The sequence below is a fragment of the Sycon ciliatum genome, chromosome 3, assembly GCF_964019385.1.
Source record: "Sycon ciliatum chromosome 3, ocSycCili1.1, whole genome shotgun sequence".
Lineage (NCBI taxonomy): Eukaryota > Metazoa > Porifera > Calcarea > Leucosolenida > Sycettidae > Sycon > Sycon ciliatum.
This window is the reverse complement of record NC_088645.1, coordinates 196,201-211,137: the sequence shown is the minus strand read 5'-3', so window position 1 is coordinate 211,137 and position 14,937 is coordinate 196,201. Positions and strand designations below refer to the sequence as shown.

The window sequence follows — 14,937 nt, the reverse complement described above, 5'->3', positions numbered from 1 at the left end:
ATACCAAGGTGTCCATTCATGCTAGAGATCAAAATTTAATGATGGAAAAGAGAAAACATTTAATACTTCTTCTATTCATTAGTTGACTTCTTTTGTAAAAAGATTTTTCATTGCCAATAATAATATTAGTTTGAGTTACCTTTGCAAATTATCACGTTCAACTGTCTTCGCAATCGTCATACTCGTCCAACCGATGTCACCCTCACCCTTCGAATAATCAGCTCATCTCCCCCGTAGCTCCACCTCTCCTTCCATCATGACCGAACTCTACTATACACCGACTTTTTTTAAATTATCTAGAGCAATATCCATAGCCGGCACAGTCATCATGTCATGGCTGGTAAAATCCAGAGGTCATGACTTCGTAACATGCATAATGACTAATGTACATGTACGCGGAGTTTTGTGAACTACCCGTCACTATCTCGTCCGCCCCGGGACACTTGATAAAGGCTGATTCACTCGCATCTTCTGCTATATGATGTACTACATGTACATTGTATCAACGTGAGAAAGAACTTTGAAGAAGACCGTGACGAGTTCGAGCATACACTAATGTATTCGGCCATGATTTCTACCCTGCTTTTCATTGTAAACACTATCTGCATGACCTCCGAACCCTTTACCATGCAGACCACCAGCACTGATCAGGTGCATTGTACACAATTGTATAGCCTACATACTAGAACAGTTGTACAACCATGTAGTTATGCTCCTACCTCCGAGAGGATGCCAAATTATGCTCAAAAATTTCAACCACCAAATTATGCCAATAATTATGCCGGCATAATCCGCCGGTGCCTAGTGCACAGCATGATTGTTTGTCTCACTACACAGTTTTAGCGTTATAATTATTAGTTTCTCACCCGCCGTTGCACTTAGCTCTCACTTCACTTCTATTGTCTCAACTTCCCTCATTCTATTTTGGCACTGTATTTTGTTCTCGTAACACATCATTGAATGTATATTTAATCATTGTTCAGCATGGTTACTCTTCAGTCACGACTTTCCACTGATGAATGTGACAAGAAAATTAATTCTGGTAAACTTTCATGACTTCGTTGTAGTGTGGCGATGACTGCAGAATTTGTTCTCTTTATTGCTATTATAAAATTGTTGTCTCCGCGTCGATTATTTAAATGCATATTACAATGTATTAATTTTTTATAATTTTTTTAAAAGAATTTTACTGTTGAGAGTCATAAAATTACCACTCCCGGGCTTGTCGGATAACCGATGTGCTCGGATAACTGGCGACCGGATAAGTGACATTCGACTGTACTAATAATAAAACCAGACTCGTATTAGCGGGGGCCGGGGACGACCTGTACTTCGGTCTTGCAACAAACGTTGTACTGTTGTGGACATGGAAATCCGGTCGCACGTCTAGCGGCCCCAGGGTGCTGGCCATGCAGCCGTGGATATGCGGTACACACATTCATTGTATGCGCTGCAGCGCGCTGGTCGCATCGGATCAACATGTGCCCTGCACGCAGCGTTCTGTGCGCGCTGAGGGCGCCGGCCCCGGTCAATCGACCGGATTTCCATGTCCACGACAGTAGTTCAGTATCATAACAGTATGTGAGTATGTGGAGAAGAACATGCAGCAATGCAATGTTACCATTAGAATTGTTGTCACATGACATATTCAGGAATTCAGGGCATACTTGTTATGCTTCGTTACTCTATTCGCACTCTCTAGGAATTGAATATCATCAGTGGCCGTAATGATGTACATGTACATGTATGATCTATGGTCAGAATGGGTTATCAAGGTATCGTGATTGTAATGACATGTGATCTACCGGCACATGTATGCGTGAATGGGTTATCACGAAACTGGTCAAATTATTAGAAATATCAAGATTGTATATTACGAGTGCAAATTGGCACATCAAGTAAATTAGCGTCAGGTGGCCAGTTCCGACACATGCCTTGCATGGATATATGCATGGCTTGGGTGTAGGCTGCGACCGTGTTATTTCTCAATTAGCATATACATGTACAGGTCCTGTCAAACACTCATGCGGTTAATAGCAGCATGCCAGGTACATGTATATATACATGTATACAGACATGGTGTGTTAGCACAGCATGCCAGGTCCATGTATATACATGTGTAGACCTGGTGTGTTAGCACAGCCTGCCAGGTCCATGCACATGTATATAGAGCGGGTGTGTTAGCACAGCATGCCAAGTAAAGTAAATTCTCAAGCATGCTGGCAGCTAGTGCGTTTAAAAAATAATCGACACACGTATTAGCTGTTCATGATCATCATGGTTCATAACGTTATCAAAGCAAAGTTCAACGAATCAGAATTTAGAGAGGCATGTATATGTACATGTAGTGTTATGCCTACAGTTAGTGAGTACAGGTCTACAGGAATCTCCCTGCACACTACTACTGGCCAACAGGTCTACAGGAATCTCCCTGCACACTACTGGCCAACAGGTCTACAGGAGTCTCCCTGCATACAACTGGCCAACAGGTCAACAGGTGTCTCCCTGCATACTACAGGTCAACAGGTCAACAGGTGAACATGGCTACCAATAACACGGCCTGATCACCTCAAGTTTACCCGAGTTGCCAAAGCGATCCCTTGAAATCTGCTACAGTTTCCATAGTGACCATTTCAAGCTTTCTCTACTTCTTATTGGGCAGGTGCCGATGGAAATAATCGGAGATAGAAGTCTGATCTTGTTGGTACTCAGCGCAGAGTATACAACAACTAGTTGAGAACATTGTCTGAGCGCAGTATGTACCGATATCATTACCAAGCTGTTTGAACACAGCTACCATGACACGACACGATGACAGATTGTCAGCATGCGGACACTGCCTCATTACAGCTACAACGGGAGACGCAGAGAAACACCACAGCACAGCACACACAACACAGCACAGCACACCACACCACATGCCAACACAACACACCACCAGACCACACACATAACACCAGAACACACACAGCACAGCACACAGCGCAACACAAACAGAAGACAGCTGGGTAAGAATACCGTCTAAATAGTAGAAACTGGAAAGTGTGCAAACCAGATTGGGAAATGTTTGCTGTGTGTGGATCATTAGCCATTGTTTCGGCAAAGACTTAAGAATATAGAGTGACCATGACTGATTCACAACGCCGACATACGGCCATGGTGTGAGTGCAGCCTTGTACATGGATAACAGCATCGTACAGTAATGCTTCCCGAAACGAGTGCTGTCACAAGAGAATTCCATTTTGAAATCATCTTTTTGATGCAATGCTCCTTGCAGGCACACTCCAGAGAATTAGCATGATACAGTTAGTATCAATGAGCACAATCCTGTACTTGTGCAGTGTGCAATGTGCAATGTGCAATGTGCAGTGTGCAATGTGCAGTGTGCAATGCTGCTGCTCAATACTTTACGATCCCAGAAGTCAAGTACTAGTATGTGCCAGGCGTTGTGCAGTCCTGCACCTGCAAAAAACGCCATGTTCACTTGTGTAGGGTGCAAAGCTGACTCACTCCATGGCATTTCCTTGAGCAGCTCTGTTCTACATTGCATACCACAGCACTAGCACTAGCACTTACATGCTTGACATGGTCGTTGAGTTCTCGGTTTCTCGCAGTTAGAACATAAACTCTCATCAACTGGTCTCTGTGTTTCTTCCTCTAAGCAGGTAACATTGCGTATCTCCTGGCCACTGGCACACTGGATATAGGGGACACGTATACAACCGCACGTCCACATACAGACAGACAGAAAGACACACGGACACACACACATACACACAGACACAGACACACACACATGGACAGACACACGCACACACATACACGCACACACACACATATACACATGGACAGACACACACACACACATACACGCACACAGACACACACAATCATACTTGTATGTCTACCTGCCCACGTCCGGTAACAGAGCTGCCAACCAACTGGGTCTGTTATGTGTACTGTGACGTCTGATTTTCCATATTTAGTAGTATTTTGATGAACAACGGTACTTCACAGTACATACATGGCATTTACCAATTGTTAAAAAGTTGGGAAGAACGACTGAAGTTCCAGCAAAAGAGTCTCTGTTTGTCCCTCCCTCTGATCTGACAACATGAAGCATCTCACAACTGCAATAATGCATTTCAGTGTCTGAGAAGTACAAGAAATGTAGTTGCATGGCACCATACATGCATTTTACTCAATGCATTTTATGAATGGAACTCGCCATCATTCATGTCCTGCATATGGAACTCGCCATCATTCATGTCCTGCATTTGGAGTCTAAGCCACAGGCGTGGTTTTTGAGTTTCGAAGTGCGGCTATCACCCTACAATATACATATGTACACATGTACGTATGTACATGAAGTGGATGTAGACATACGTCTTGCCAAGCGTCATCATGCCACATATATCTGCGACATCGTTCTCTTTTCTCAACGAGTTGCTGCTCACAGCCGCTCTGACTTGTAAAGTTGCGAGCTGGGTTATCCAGGATTCCTCCACTGATGATGTCATTGATATTAGTGACTTGTTGGCAAGTGCACAGGTCACCCGGTACAAGTGCCGTTCCGGGACATTCTTCTTGGCACTGTCGGTCATGCAAACACACATACACACACACACACACACACACACACACACACACACACACACACACACACACACACACACACACACACACACACACACACACACACACACACACATGCACGTTCATACACACACACACATACATGCACATACACAAAATTATACAGATGTATACACATACATGACATTGTACATATCCACAAATACTGTACAGAGCCTCTTCAAGGACGCCGTTCCCGCCACCGCCCCGGCGATCCCCCGAGATTGCGGTGAACAGGTCACATGTCAAAATGCATTGAAAAGTATACGAAATGTGACAGGTTCGTCTCCACCGGCGCTTGGAGCGATTCTGAAGCTTGTTCTTTTTCACCAAAACCAAGGTTTTCCTGGCAACAGGCCTTGAAAGTGATGACGTCAAAAACGGGCAGGGAGTAGTAAGTTCACATCAGATTTCTATTTTGGATCAACTATGGTGTGATTTTGCTATTGCCTCAGTGTGTGGGTGCATAGCCACCCGCGCATGTCGTATGCAGGTGTGACTTTTTCTTTGCCATCAGTTGTCACCCCAACTCCATTAGCCAACCCAGTCAGTTTCACTGGCTATATCACCTTGCTGTGAGTAAGACCGCTTGAAATGTGCTTGGATCCATACAGAAACTGGATCCAAGTGGATTCAGTTTTAGAATTTTTGAAATTGTTGCTATACTGTGATGTAGCACTTTCAAGCCCTACTGCTCTGACTCAACACGAGTGTCGGTCATCAAGTGGAGCGCCACTCTACTGCTTCTTTCACCTCCACGCATCCATTCCCATACAAAGTGAACGTGAACTGGGCTTTGCCTGTTCACCAGCGGTTCAGAAATGTCTCGTACGCGACTCCAAAAACTGACCACTGGTACACCCTTGAAAAAGATCTATATAGTCATCATACATGCAGATACACATACCCACACAAATACACCGGAAATGCACGAGTTTCAAAGTCTGAAGAAAATGCTGAGCGGCCGCTACTGGGAACGATTGCTACAACAGCAGTTTTGAAGCTGATGACGATAAAGGGTGTGTTTGGAGATGACTGTAATTCATCAGTCAGACAAACATGTTATCGTTCCAAACACAACAATAGTTATGAAACGTAGCCTGGGAAGGCAAGGGATATTTTTGTATCAACCTAGCTGCTGTGAGAACGTTTACTCACACCTAGACAGTTAGGCTCCAAGGATAAGCCTTCTAATGGATACTATACTCTTGTAGGAGAAATAACACAACACAGGCACACTTTGGGAGTGTTGAATCACATTAGGATACGGCACTCTGGGATACTCACATCCTGAGGACAGTCGAGGTAGTAGCGATGACATTGATTGACACCTTGTACAGCCGGCGGTAACGTACACTGCCTCTCAGTGTCAGGTTTCTTGCTGAAGTCACAGCGATCATCCTGCACAGTAAGCCAGCCACTACCGTCACGTTTCAAACACAACACTGTTCTGCTCTGCATACCAGCGCCAGGGGAATCCCCCTCACACCGATCCATACACGGTCCCCACTGTGGTGCTTCAAACCATCGAGTTCTGTAGGAACACGTGCATTTACACACACACACACACGCACGCGCACACACACACACACACACACACACACACACACACATGCACATGCACGTGCACATACATACACACATTTAAAACATCGAGTTCTGTAAGAATGCATTCACACGTACAAACATACATTCGAACGATCATGTTCTGTAGGCAGGGGCGTAGCACCCGCTACGACTGGTACGACCATGGCCGTACCACTTTTCGAAAAGTTTGGTCCGTCCGGAACGTGCAAAACCGTAATAAAAAAATCAGGATCCATCCAGATGCATATAATTATGCGCACATATGACCTTTTTCTAGACTCTATCGTACTCGTACTCGTAGATCTGTTATGCATCTGCAGTCGCACTGAGTACTGTACTCGACTCGACTGCACAGTCAGTGTGCCAGAAGTTCCCAGAACGCAGGATTTTGTGTCTTTTTTTACAATATTTTCACGGGGGAGGTCCCCTGGACCCCCCTCCAACAGGGCTTTCGGCCGCGCCCACCTTCGGTCGTACCACTTCCAAAACCCCTCCTACGCCCCTGGTAGGAATGTGCATTCACACGTACTCACACATTCAAACCATGGAGTTCTGCAGGAATGTATTCACACATTCACATGCACACACGTACACACATGTGCACACGCATGTGCACACACGCACACACACACACACACACATACAAACACCCACACACACACACACATACACGGACACGGACACACCCATACACACACACACACACACACACACACACACACACACATTGGTCGCTGGTCAGAGCTGCATTTGAGATCATGCGGCCATGTCCGTGACCACAATCTCTAGTTGCAAAGACCCGCACTTATCTCGTAGAACACAGTTTCGAATCCGGTGTCAAGACATGCACCATGACAGGGACTAACTGTTATGGTCTTAAGTTGTCTCCCTAAGTGATACATGTACATACCGCCCAATGCTATAATGAGCAATAAACAAAATTCTAAAAATGTCATGGTCCTCGCGAGACTCCATTAGACTGAGTTTGAGAATGTCATGGTCTTCGCGAGACTCTATTAGACTGAGTTTGAGCCCTGTGTCTTCTTTTTCTCAACCATGGTCTTAGAAACCATGGTCTAAGACCATCCCACAATGCCTGCCAATTTGCCTATTGAGAACTAGTGTTGTTATAAAATAGTGTGTTTTTACATACTGTAGTCGACATGCTGGTAGTTGACATTTTCTTGTACGCATGTGTTCAGGCGGCTTGGATGTTGTGCCGTTCTTGCGACAGTTGCGTGTACGAACTCTCTTGTCACCTTCATAGCAGTGGACACGTCGTTGTTGCTGACCTGTAGGGATAGCATGGATAATAGGGAATGCATGGATAGAATGGAATGTTACACATAGAGACTTGAACAGTGTTTGAATTCTGCACGCCCAAACTGCATGGATAAACTGGTACACACAGAGAACAGTGTTTGAATTCTGAATTTTCTAACTTTGAGCTGCTCTGAGCTGCTATGCTTCTACCATCACCAGTCTTGACATCAACACACACGTGTATAGTCTACGTGAAGCACACACAACACCCATGACTTCTTACCTGGACCACACACAACACCCATGACTTCTTACCTGGACCACACGTAACAGCACACGGTTGCCAGTTTCCAAGCACCCATCTCGGTTCAGCATGATTCTTTGGTAGGTAATAGCTGATCAGAAGGGTGCGTCGCATGCTACTGTCCGGTATATAGAACTGTGCAAACACATACGCACACATTCACACATTCAATAAAGCCAGGTTTATGCAAACACCCTGCTTTAGGCTGCTTCGCAAAAGATTTGTGGTCGTTTCTGATACAAACATCGTTCGCTTCGTCTGCTGTACTATGTCGTTCTGTGTCGTTAGACTTGGGACTTGCGATTGTGGCTCACTAATTCAATTTAATACAGCCATCAATATCATAAACTTAAAGGTACACGCTTATCTTCACTGAACCTAACTCACCGTTAATCTTGTGGGTGTTGTAAGAGGTCCATCAGCATGTAGACTTTCCTCAACTTCCATACCTACATGTGTGGTGATGCAGACACACGATGGTAGCCCGCAGCCTTGATGCTTGTCGTCGAGATTATTTCTTGCCGAGAATCATTGGCCACCAAACCTGAGTTGAGAATAGCAGATTGCAACGGATTTAAAAGATTTATTCCTGGGAATCTCCTGGCCGTGATCTACTAGAAGGCTGTCAGCAACACTGCCGCACACATTATCACAGTACTCTACTGCGCTGTGCTGTGCTGCGCTGCACTGTACTGTACTGTAAAAGCAGAAATTTTCGGTGATGTAATATTTTCGGTATTCTCCAAAATCGGCGGTTTTGTTGAGGGAAATCTTTGTGAAACCCGTTGTTTTCCTGGTAAGTGTAGGAGTACAGTACTGAAATGGTCGGTGGTGTTTGATTTTCGGTAAAATTTTGGCACCCAAGTTTCCGAAAATAGAACATCACCAAAAATGTCTGCTTTCACAGTAGTTCACAAATGAATCCACAAGTTTATAGATGTTGGTGAATCTTGAGAGGAACGAAATTTATAATGCAGCTCACTGAAACACTATACACACTGCCATGCATATTTGAGGCAACTCAGCTGTCGGTAATCATGTTTACAACATTCTGCTGCAATACGCACTGTGCTGTTACAACATTTACCGATTATTATTTTTTACTTTCAAAAGTGGAAATGCAGGAAAGGCAGGTTGTTAGATCACTGATATCCAGTACTGGCGAGGTACACAAAGGCACACAATGAAAACCTTGGGCAAATTCCGTTGTGACTCAGAGTTTTACAGCTGAACCAATCATCAGACAACGAGACTGGTGAGATAGTATGCTGGTATGAGAACACTGTGTACTGGATACAGATTGCAGTGCTGCCAAACCGTCCGATTTTTCGGACAGCGTCCGATTTTTGAAGGCTCTTCCGAAAACCGATCCGAAAAGGAAACGTCCGAAAAGCAGCCAAAAGTGTCAGGAATCAGTGCTTTCCTATGCATAAGTCCTGTATTTTCCTATGCATAAGTCCTGTATTTTGCTATGCATAAGTCCTGTATTTTCCTATGCATAAGTCCTGTATTTTCCTATGCATAAGTCCTGTATTTTTCTATGCATAAGTCCTGTATTTTCCTATGCATAAGTCCTGTATTTTCCTATGCATAAGTCCTGTATTTTCCTATGCATAAGTCCTGTATTTTCCTATGCATAAGTCCTGTATTTTCCTATGCATAAGTCCTGTATTTTCCTATGCATAAGTCCTGTATTTTCAGTTGTCAGAGCAACTGAAGGCACAAACCACTGGACAGTGTACATGTACTTCTTAAAAGACTAGCGCTGGCCTGGGCTGGGCTGGGCTGGGCTGGGCTGGGCTGGGCTGGGCTGGGCTGGGCTGGGCTGGGCTGGGCTGGGCTGGGCTGGGCTGGGCTGGGCTGGGCTGGGCTGGGCTGGGCTGGGCTGGGCTGGGCTGGGCTGGGCTGGGCTGGGCTGGGCTGGGCTGGGCTGGGCTGGGCTGGGCTGGGCTGGGCTGGGCTGGGCTGGGCTGGGCTGGGCTGGGCTGGGCTGGGCTGGGCTGGGCTGGGCTGGGCTGGGCTGGGCTGGGCTGGGCTGGGCTGGGCTGGGCTGGGCTGGGCTGGGCTGGGCTGGGCTGGGCTGGGCTGGGCTGGGCTGGGCTGGGCTGGGCTGGGCTGGGCTGGGCTGGGCTGGGCTGGGCTGGGCTGGGCTGGGCTGGGCTGGGCTGGGCTGGGCTGGGCTGGGCTGGGCTGGGCTGGGCTGGGCTGGGCTGGGCTGGGCTGGGCTGGGCTGGGCTGGGCTGGGCTGGGCTGGGCTGGGCTGGGGAAGTGAAAAGTACTATAACACGCCTGGATGGTATGTACACTATCTGTACACTGTCTATACACTGTTTGTACACTGTCTGTACACTGTCTGTACACTGTCTGTACACTGTCTGTACACTGTCTATACACTGTTTGTACACTGTCTGTACACTGTCTGTACACTGTCTGTACACTGTCTGTACACTGTCTGTACAGTGTCTGTACACTGTCTGTACAGTGTCTGTACAGTGTCTGTACAGTGTCTGTACAGTGTCTGTACACTGTCTGTGCACTGTCTGTATACTGTCTGTACACTGTCTGTACACTGTCTGTGCAGTGTCTGTGCACTATCTGTACAGTGTGTGACCACACTCATGCATTACAAAATAATTCATGACAACTTTGGGGTGCCATATCGGTTATCATGGCAACGAAGCGAATTTCCTTGGTATTTTGGGCGATATTTTGAATTCTCGGGACAAATTTGCTGAAAAGATAAATACGCACCATGTGGCCAGCCTTGGTGGTGCATGGTGAAGGGTGTCCGATTTTGGGCGAAAGTTATTTGGCAGCACTGAGATTGTCATGGAACAGACATAATGTGATGATGGACCTAACCAAATAAGGGCACCCTGACATGCTGCCAAACACCAACACACCAACACACTGACATACCCACATATAACATATTTAACTAGGGTCAAACAGACACACTGACACACTGACAAACGGACACACTGACACACTGACATACTGACACACTGACACACTGACATATCCACATATAACATATTTAACTAGGGTCAAATAGACACACTGACACACTGACAAACGGACACACTGACACACTGACATACTGACACACTGACACACTGACACACTGACATGCTGTGAAAATAGCAAACCAAATGACATACCAATGAATGTTTCTGCAAGGGGATCTTTCTCTTGAATTCTAACAGTTGTAGCTCCACCTGGCAAAGCCATGACAAAAACACTTCCCGTTTGACCTATAACACACGTGCACACACACACACACACACACACACACACACACACACACACACACACACACACACACACACACACACACACACACACACACACACACACACACACAAGCGTACACAAATGCACATGCACACATACATGTCAGAGTCATAGAGAAGGAAGAGAAAGATCAGTGGCAACAGAGCAAGCAGACATTGTACTGCTCATTTCTTATGATCAGATAAGTCTACCCTCACGGAATATTAGCACATCAGACCATACAGTACATGTTAGCACATCAGACCATACAGTACATGTTAGCACATCAGACCATACAATACATGTTAGCACATCAGACCATACAATACATGTTAGCACATCAGACAATACAGTACATGTACACTATACTATAGAAGTAAGTAAGGTAAGGTAGAAGTAAGGTATGCCTACACTACATGCTAACACTGCATATGTTACACTGGGGTGATATCCCTCTGCGTACACACTGCTCAACACTGCAATGAGCAGAGCTTCCTTCACGCCACTCCACTGCACTCCACAGCACTTCACAGCACTGCACAGCACTCTACTGCACTCCACAACACTCCACAATACTCCTCAGCAATCCACAGCACTCCACACCACTCCACACCACTACACAGCACTCCACACCACTCCACAGCACTTCACAGCACTGAAAAGCACTCCACTGCACTCCACAGCACTCCACAGCACTTCACAGCACTCCACTGCACTCCACAGCACTCCACAGCACTCCACAGCACTTCACAGCACTCCACAGCACTTCACAGCACTCCACAGCACTTCACAGCACTGAACAGCACTCCACTGCACTCCACACCACTCCACACCACTCCACAGCACTTCACAGCACTCCACAGCACTTCACAGCACTGAACAGCACTCCACAGCACTCCACAGCACTCCACTGCATTCCACAGCACTCCACTGCACTCCACTGCACTCCACAGCACTCCACAGCACTCCACAGCACTCCACTGCACTCCACAGCACTCCACTGCACTCCACAGCACTCCACACCACTCCACTGCACTCCACAGCACTCCACTGCACTCCACAGCACTCCACAGCACTCCACTGCACTTCACAGCACTCCACAGCTACTACACACAATACAGATACTCACAACACACAGTTCCGCAATATCCATACATACAATACACACACACAGTCTGTGTACTTACGCCTCGCATCTCTCCAAGACCGCCATCTCCTTGTGACCGTGACACATGCAGAGTTATTGCCACCACACTGACCACATACACTCATTCTCTTCACGGTGCCGCTTCCATCGCCGTTGTCTGTTGCTAGGTTACCGTCACACCCCACAGCCACACATCTACCGGAGACGCAGATGTCACTGGAATCAAAAGTACACGGTGTTCCATCGATGACGTGCTGTGCTAGTGTGCGCACATGTCGACCATTGTAGCAATCTAGAGAGCAGGTTGGTTTTCCTGTATAAAATGAAGAGACAGACCAAGACAGAGACACACAGAGACACAGACAGACACACACAGACAGACCAAGACAGAGACACACAGAGACACACACAGACAGAGACACACACAGACAGAGACACACAGAGACACACACAGACAGAGACACACACAGACAGACAGAGACACACACAGACACACACAGACAGAGACACACACAGACACACACAGACAGAGACACACACAGACAGACAGAGACACACACAGACACACACAGACACACACAGACACACACGGACACACAGAGACACACAGAGACACACAGAGACACACAGAGACACACACAGAGACACACACACAGACACACACAGACAGACCATCAAAACGTTTACAGCTGCCAGTATCAAGTATCGATCCTGTCGTGTAATTCAGCTAGCTACTACTGTTGACAGAGACAGGTAGACAGATAGAGAAAGACAGGCAGAGATATAGACAAAGACAGGCAGAGAGACACAGAGACAGGCAGAGAGACACAGAGACAGGCAGAGAGACACAGAGACAGGCAGAGAGACACAGAGACAGACAGGCAGAGAGACACAGAGACAGGCAGAGAGACACAGAGACAGGCAGAGAGACACAGAGACAGAAAGGCAGAGAGACAGACAGAGACAGAAAGGCAGAGATAGAAAAGATAGATGTATAGGTCGGCACAAACAACATGTATTGCCAAGCAGGAAAACGGGCGGCAGCGTCGTAGAGAATCCTGTTGATCGGGAATGGCTCCGGAGGCGGTAGTGGCAGTAGGGGCATGGCGAGGATCAGGCGTTTGCTCGCAGCGCCAATGTACCGTTGTTCTCTTGCCTTAGTCCAAACAACAACTAACTCGGAGCTCCGGAAGGCTCCGCAACATGATGCCCACAGAATGTAATGGTGTGCGTGCATGAGTACAGAGTCAGTGCGTCCATGAGTAGAGAGTCAGTGAGTACATGAGTACAGAGTCAGTGAGTACATGAGTACAGAGTCAGTGAGTGCATGAGTACAGAGTCAGTGTGTCCATGAGTACAGAGTCAGTGCGTACCGACTGTCAGCACAGGCGTGGAAAGCGGCATATGTAAATGGATAGGAGCACAAACGGTGCCGTGTGCATACATCATGCGTGTGAACACTACATACATCAAACATGCAGTGCAGGTAGAAAATAAGAAAAATTGTGCATCCGAATGTTGCAGTAAGAAATCCACTCAGAAGGAAACATAAACAAACTGAAATCATAAGGTTTGCTCACTATTTGTGACGATATTGTTTGGCACTGTCCAGTTTCCATCCCTCGCAGTAGCAAGTTGATCACCAAACCGGTATGAGTCGAAGAAACTGCACTGATATTTCCATAACGCCTCGCCATCCACATAACCACACTGATCCTGGACCTACACAAGCAATATGAACATAAATACACGCGCGCGTACACACACACACAAACACACACGGGTGCACACAGGCACACACACATGGACACACATACACAAACACAAGAACACATACACCCACACATACACAAACACACGCATATCCACGTAGGCAGGCACGGACATGATTACAACCCAATAGAAAGACTTTGACATGCATATCTGTGGCATATCAAAATATTACATTTCTCACCACCCATGTATTGATGGCCGCGGTGAGGATAAAGAAACAATGGTTCTCCAAAGTTATCACTTAGCTACTTGTACGACAACGGACAGGAGAACTAACAACTGTCCAGTCGACTTGCTTTCCTCCTCCCTTGTACTCAATCAGTCACGTGGACATGACCTGCTCCTTCCCTTCTTGTACTCAATCTATCATGTTGTTACTGCAGGGGCGGAGGACACGGTGCGGTCACTACGGTATTGACCGTACCACTTTTTACCCCAGGTACCCAGTGAATCAATAAAACACATTGATCTGGGCTCTAAATTTCCAAAAATGTCGGCTCGGCAACCCTTCCACCACGAGTAAATTGAACTTCAAATGGCCGACCGTACCACACTAACCTACCTTCCAACGCCCCTGGTCAGTGGTTAGTGGTAAGTGGTTAGTGGTTAGTGGTCAGTGGTTAGTGGTAAGTGGTAAGTGGTTAGTGGTACGGTAAGGACATGGTAACATTGTGTTCAGCATTCTTGTAAGCAACAAGGTCGTGTTGCTAGTTGTCTTTGCCCACAAAACACACACAGGCAATACAAGTCTCCAGCCATGAAAACTAGACGAACAATAGTGCTGCTGGTTAAAGTAAAGTAAATTATCGTGTCCGTTCCCGAAGGGAACTCACGACGGCCGCTAACACCCGATAAACCCTAGCGGCAGATGCAGCGCCTAACGGTGGGGGTGAGTTGGTAAGTCTCACAACCACTGGCACAAGTGCCGAAAACGACCCCATTAGCTGCATCCATG

At 46.7% G+C, this 14,937-nt stretch overlaps 2 protein-coding genes across 2 annotated transcripts in view; both read right to left on the bottom strand.

The window, feature by feature from the left end:
• Nucleotides 1-1,562: 1,562 nt before the first annotated feature.
• Nucleotides 1,563-8,242, bottom strand: LOC135813180 (A disintegrin and metalloproteinase with thrombospondin motifs 20-like). The gene is made up of 7 exons (XM_065326393.1): nt 8,177-8,242; nt 7,801-7,924; nt 7,376-7,514; nt 5,923-6,169; nt 4,387-4,593; nt 3,577-3,697; nt 1,563-2,850 (listed from the first exon to the last, which is right to left on the bottom strand). Exons 1-7 carry the CDS (start codon nt 8,234-8,236, stop codon nt 2,645-2,647), a joined length of 1,104 nt encoding a protein of 367 aa, XP_065182465.1. The 5' UTR covers nt 8,237-8,242; the 3' UTR covers nt 1,563-2,644.
• LOC135812383 (A disintegrin and metalloproteinase with thrombospondin motifs 6-like) overlaps nt 8,239-14,937 on the bottom strand; it is a 31,491-nt gene continuing 24,792 nt past the window's right edge. Inside the window, exons 13-16 of the mRNA XM_065325757.1 lie at nt 13,790-13,931; nt 12,250-12,522; nt 10,951-11,043; nt 8,239-8,333 (exon numbers count right to left, since the gene is read on the bottom strand). Of these exons, the coding sequence (XP_065181829.1) occupies nt 8,239-8,333; nt 10,951-11,043; nt 12,250-12,522; nt 13,790-13,931 (603 nt within the window). The remainder of the gene's footprint in view (nt 8,334-10,950; nt 11,044-12,249; nt 12,523-13,789; nt 13,932-14,937) is intronic.